General features: G+C 40.2%; 1 protein-coding gene across 1 annotated transcript; it reads right to left on the bottom strand.

Annotated features, from left to right (window-relative positions):
• Positions 1–974: 974 nt before the first annotated feature.
• Positions 975–5529, bottom strand: SNAI2 (snail family transcriptional repressor 2). The gene is made up of 3 exons (XM_005502842.4): positions 4287–5529; positions 3176–3721; positions 975–2220 (listed from the first exon to the last, which is right to left on the bottom strand). Exons 1-3 carry the CDS (start codon positions 4363–4365, stop codon positions 2039–2041), a joined length of 807 nt encoding a protein of 268 aa, XP_005502899.1. The 5' UTR covers positions 4366–5529; the 3' UTR covers positions 975–2038.
• Positions 5530–6211: the final 682 nt, after the last annotated feature.

Raw genomic sequence — 6211 nt, forward strand, 5'->3', positions numbered from 1 at the left:
CCTGCTGAAGCACTCCTCTGCGGGACTCAGCTGGAGGAGACACAAGGCATCCGTGCTCTGTTGCATTATTTTTTCTGAAAAGTACTCTTTTTCAAGAAATGTGCACTTCGTGTTTATCCATCAGTAACATTCTTGTTAAATGGTTGGAATTCTGTTTTTGCTATTACTTGCTCCTGCTTGTACCCGAATGTGGACAGAGTGGTCTTTAGACTGCAGGCCAACTAGTACTTATCTGTTTTCTAGCTTTGTACTTGGTTAAAAGCTGAAAGTAGCACTGTTTTGCACAAATCAGTAATGATTAGACACAGTTTGTTGATGCTGTAATGCTTTTCTAGAGTTCAGAACTTGGAGTACTTAGTCGAAACATCTGAAGAAAATTAATTCTACTTTTTGTTACTGGATAATTCTTTCCTGTGATATATGAGCTGATACACAGTCATAATACATTCACTTTACAGTTCTGATATGTAAGATACTTTAATAAAAATATCTTTAATCTTTCTGAAATGTCCATATGAACTATATCATACTGTGACTTGACTACTATTTTAAAAGAGCATCCTGCAAATGTTACTGCACTCCTGTAAGGTTCCATTAACTTACGGACTTCCCAATGTCAGTCTCAGGAGAACCATTATAATAATATTTTCAACTGTTAAAATGCAAGAAAGAAGTTTCATTTAAATGTTTTTGGTAAAATCTATTTAACACTGCTGTCATACTATTGTAAGTAGCAAAAAAATCCCAACAGTTTTAAAACAGTGACTGCAAAAAGAATCTGTATAATTTTCAATGTTTAAAAATGCAATTAGTATATTAATTTCTAATGTTCAGCAGTGGTGAACTGAGGATTCTCATCTGAAATTAACTTTTGTCTTCATTTGGTCATGTAGAGACATTTGCATTTTTCCGTGTTCCAAAGCCTTGATAAGCCAGACTTGATTGTTTTCTTTAATTAGAACAAACAACAGATATCTTACTTAAAAATGTTTATTGTAAAAAAGTGGCTAGAAAACAACATAAATCCCACTTCACACTTTCTTCAAGTTATCTATAGATGCTGCTATAGGCAACAATTCACTTCCATTCATAACACATTCAATCATATAAAAATAAAAATATTTACATTATGTCCACATACTTTACAAAATCATCAATAAAAAAGGCACTTGGAGGGGTAATGCTGAAAATATTGCATTTTCTTTGTGCATTTAAAAAAAAAATAATTGTCAAACTCCCGTGAACCCCCTCTCTTGCACTTATTCCCGTTTTTTAAAAAAGATTAAAGTTTAGAGGAACTATTTCATATTAAAGATGGTCAAGCATGCACCAGGAATGTTTGAAGCTACAATCTTGTTTGTTTGTTTGAAAAGGCACATGCGGTTAACTTGTGGCTTTCAGTTTTTGGTACATTCTCTTGTATTTTTTTTTTTTCTATTAATGATGCAGTTTTAAAGTATTTCAGATTGTTAATGAAGGCCTTGACTTCTAATAAAATAAAATAAAAAACATAGCAATGAATAATATTAAACATTTACTAAGGTAAACTCAGAATACTTTAAGGCACCTGAGATAAATGGTGTCTAGTAAAATTCATTTGGGTAGCATTTTTAATAAAAGTTCCACTTAAAATACTGTTTCTTTGGTTGAAATGGCTTGGCAGGAATGTATTGATAACTTTGCAGCCTTTTCTAAGCAAGAAAAGACGACCTACATTTGGCTTCATCTATAAAGAAAGCTGATAATGCTTCTTCCTTTAGATCTACTTGAAATGTCATGCATGGTGTCTTTCCCTATATTTTAGAATTCACACTTAAGAATGCGCATATGTGACTGCACAGCAACTACTTAGAGCTCTTTTTTACTGACAGTTCTATGTTTGCTTGTTTGGTAGTATTTTTTTTTTTTTGTGGTTTTTTGGTTGTTTTTTTTTTTTTTGGCTGAAAAATAGATGAGAAAACGCCTTTGGACTTCCACTTATCATTTGGAACAGGAGTAGAGAAATGCATCGAGTCCAGGTAAACACTGACTGCATGACTCAGTGTGCTACACAGCAGCCAGATTCCTCATGTTTGTGCAGAAGAGACATTCTGGAGAAAGTTTTGGAGCAATTTTTGCACTGATATTTCTTCACATCCGAGTGGGTCTGCAGATGAGCCCTCAGATTGGATCTGTCTGCAAATGCCCTGTTGCAGTGAGGACAGGAAAACGGCTTCTCTCCTAAAAAGGAAACATCAAGGGAAAATGGGATAAAGCTTTAAAAAAGAAGTACATGTTTACGATGAATAAAACACACTGCTATCCTAAGAAACAAATGAACAAATGGAAAGGACTTGTTGTAACAAAGAGCGTGTAATAAGAGGTCAATCAGGCCACAGATACAACAGCTTTCATGACTGCTGACTGTACTTGCAGAACTCAGTCTTTTCAGAACATGCTGCTAAGTGCAGTCTCCAAAGACAAGCTGCTGACACCTCCTACATCTACAGGTGCAGACAGTACTTTTAGGTTGGCCTCCTCTCAACATTTTCAAATATTTTAATTGAACTTCTTCTGCTTTGCATGAGTTACTGGGGACAAGGGCTCTGACTGAAAAGCAGTAAACAGCTGTACAGACATTACATCGTACCTAGCGTTCAACTCAAAATCAAGTTTTTGCCCCAACAGAAAAATAAAACAAACCCAAACCACCCCGTTTTGGTGACAATGCGTTTCTAATTCTTAAGGACTTGAGACAGTGCATGCAAGACTCATCAGATTAAGGAGTCAAAAGGCAGCCTCTCATGTATTGCTTTTCTGTTCTGCTGCTTGATTTCAGAGTCAGCTGGAGCCTTTTCAAAGTTCGCAATTTACAAAGCCTGAAAGTTAACATAAAATCCTTAAAGCAAAACCTCCAGCTAGTGGAAATGGGTTAAACCATCCTAAAATTATCAAGGGAGTAATGCTGATTTATGCCAGTATCTGGCCCACAGTTAAGGGACCATGCTACACTCCCCTCCCACCGACCTCCTGAGAGGGAGAATTTAGTCTTTTAATGATATTTGAAATTCTGCGTATGCATTTCAAGGTTAGTCAAGAAACACTGCTTTTTTTTTCCCACCTGCAGAGAAAAATAGCAAAAGGGCATCCTGATATTATAGCCACAAGAATCTGCAACTGTAATGGTTGTTCTTACCAGTGTGAGTTCTAATGTGTCCTTGAAGTAGCCAGGGTCTAGAGAAAGCCTTGCCACAGATCTTGCAGACACAAGGTAGTGTGTGGGTCCTGATGTGCATCTTAAGCGCTCCCAGACTGACATACTCCTTGTCACAGTACTTGCAGCTGAATGATTTCCTAGACTGGGCATCACAGTGCAGCTGCTTATGTTTGGCCAACCCAGAGAAAGTTGAATAGGTCTTGTTGCATAAACCGCACTGAAACTTTTCAGCTTCGATTGCATGGGGGTCTGAAAGCTTGGACTGGATTCTCTCTTCTTCATCGCTAATGGGACTTTCTGAACCACTGTGATCTTTGGAGGAGGTGTCAGAAGGTGGAGGTGGGCTTACTCTTCCCAAAGATGAGGGGTATCCAGAAAGTGGAGAGAGGTCATTGGGTAATGGAGACGGTAGCAGCCCTGTTGTAGTCCACACAGTAATGGGATTGTAAGCTACTGAGCTCAGGATCTCTGGCTGTGGTATGATAGGGACTGGGTAGCTTTCATACAGGTATGGGGATATAATCACTGGAGGAGAAAAAAAAAAAAAAAGGTAAGAGAACTAAATACTATTTCAAAAGCCAGCAAAATTATCATTTTGGAGATTAAAAGGTGCATAAACTAAACACTCAGTATGGTCATCTGAACATAAGGAGGATTAAGGAAATACTATTTCATACATATATTCTGATGGGTAGAGACAGTGCACTTGAACAGAAAATTACAGTTGAAAAGTCTCTTCGATGCAGCATACTGTTTCTAAATATGTGAAGTCCGATACAATGAAGCAATGAAACTTCCTGAAGGATTTATATAAAACTTTAAATTCCAACACCAGCAGATACAGAACAGGAAAACTCCAAATCCTCTCTAAGTAACTGAGTTCAAGTGGATGAGCAAATTCTACTATTCATTCTGGGCAGCGCTGACACGTTTCTCAAAGCTCCCTCCTTATAAGCAAAAGGAAAAAGAGCTAGCAATGAACTAACCCACTCTCCTGAGCCCAAAAAGCAATCCCACCCCTCCTCGCTACTGCCACGCAATGACCGCAACCTCAAAAGCAGCGCAGTGGCACAAAGTTTCATTTTGCTACCTGTATGAGTGTCCAGTTCGCTGTAATTCGGCTTCTTGGATGAGTTGAAATGTTTCTTGACCAGGAAGGACCGTGGCATTTTGGATGGCGGGTTTTGTCCTTTTCCCAGGCTCTCCTGGTGGGTGGGTAGGTGGATGGGTGTAAGGGTCCCCGGCTGGCGCTGCAGCAGCCCCACGCACACGCGATCACTGCGAGCGCATCGGTCCCTATCGCGCTGCCTAGCCGGCGCGGTCCATCCACTGCGGTCGTGTAGTGGCAGCGCAAAGGCGCCTTGAAAAGTGCTGTAAATACCCACGAGTCAGGTGCAGGGGGGAAGGGTTTCCCGCTCCTCCAATCGCTTCGGGATGTTCTCAAGCACTTTTTTTTCTTTTTTTTTTCCAAAGAGGCTGTTGTTCTGGGAGGGCTCTGGGGTTGCTGGCGGGAGGGATCCAATCCTCGCTCAGAGGGTTTGGTTCAGGTTTCAGCTCCTCCCGCTGGATACAGCTGTGAACGGAGGAACGAGCTGTGGTCAGAGCGCCTTATCCTGCGACCAAATGGGTGTATGTGGCTCGGTAGAATTTCAGTCCAGAAAAACGTGTTGGTCAAAGTGGTGTCTTTTTTCCTTTTTTTTTTTTTTAAAAAAAAAAAAGGTCAGTTTACTGATTCAGCTGATTTTTTTTTTTATTTTATTTTTTTTTTAAAAAGCAAACTCAAGTCTGTTTTCCAGATGTTTGATACAAGAATTACAATGGAACAAAATGTTCGTTAAGCACTGAAGCGGGGCGGGGGAGGGAGGAGGGGGCACGGATGGACACGGACATTACAAGATAACAAGTTAGCCAGCAGAGCTATTGGAAGTCTTTGAACTGACTGTGTGCCTGCTCCGCTTGGGAACAGCCTTTGAATACTCGCGTTTAGGAAAGGCTGGAGAATTGCAGCCTGCCTCTCTAACCTGCACCCTTCCAGGCAGAAGAGCCACTGAGACACCGCAAGTGAGTTCAAGGAGAGGGAGAAGACCTGGAAAAGAACATTTCAGAGCAGGGTGATAGGTTTTACATAATATGCCTACTACTTCAGACTGTTCATACACAGACTACTTTCTTTTTTACATTAAAAGTCTGCAGAACGCAAAACCTCGACCTTTCCTTCCTTGGGAGTAGTTATGTCACTCTTTTGCCTATCCTCTCAGAGCACTGCCAAGGAAATTTTCCTAATTATCCAAAGCAGTCAAAAGATGCACAGATAAGCACCCCCCCAAAAAAAAAAAAAATTATAGAGTGGGTAATTTAAATGTCTTTTAAACATCCTTCTCCATTAGTATATTTAAGACCACTTGATTTCCTATGAAGGTATAATCTGTATTATGTATTTCATTTAGGATAAAAGTCTCTTAAATGTGCCACAGCATTTTCTGGTTACCTAGACTGATTCAGAGGAGACATTTAGTCACAGATAGGTTTTTTAATTTTAAAGTATTTGCATCTTGAAAATATGGACAGCTGAATGCTGGTGAATTTCTAACACAAATTACACTCTGATTGACTCTTGGTCTGCCCTCCCCACCCCTTTCCCCCACTCCTTGTGTATTACCTGCACCTGCCTGGGCACATACCGGCATGCCGTGCTGGCGTGCAGCTAGGGATCTGTCCTGTCAGGAGGAGGAGCGGAGGGGTGTTTTACAGAGACCACCCCAGCCCTTTTTTGTAGCAGGTGTTGGAATAGACGTGGAAAAAAAAAATTGCTCTGGTTATGTTAAGACACGTAAGGGTAAAGTGCTTTGTCAAGTTGTGTGACTTCTTAATCTTGGAGATGCCAAAACAAGTGCAGAGAAAGTTAGCTATTTTCAAGAACTGATTAAAAAGATTCAGCTGTTCAGTGTCTAACTCTCATGTCCATCAGTGAAAGGTGTCACATGGATTTCCAAGCTGCAGGCAACGCACCCAAGC

Source organism: Columba livia, chromosome 2, assembly GCF_036013475.1.
Source record: "Columba livia isolate bColLiv1 breed racing homer chromosome 2, bColLiv1.pat.W.v2, whole genome shotgun sequence".
Classification (NCBI taxonomy): domain Eukaryota; kingdom Metazoa; phylum Chordata; class Aves; order Columbiformes; family Columbidae; genus Columba; species Columba livia.

What these genes read in the sequence shown, in the direction of transcription:
- SNAI2 (XM_005502842.4), bottom strand. Translation starts at nt 4,365, where the DNA reads ATGCCACGGTCCTTCCTGGTCAAGAAACATTTCAACTCATCCAAGAAG. An exon ending in CGAACTGGACACTCATACAG is followed by an intron (nt 3,722 to 4,286) that starts GTAGCAAAATGA and finishes TTTCTCCTCCAG; the next exon opens with TGATTATATCCCCATACCTG. An exon ending in ACACATTAGAACTCACACTG is followed by an intron (nt 2,221 to 3,175) that starts GTAAGAACAACC and finishes TTTCCTTTTTAG; the next exon opens with GAGAGAAGCCGTTTTCCTGT.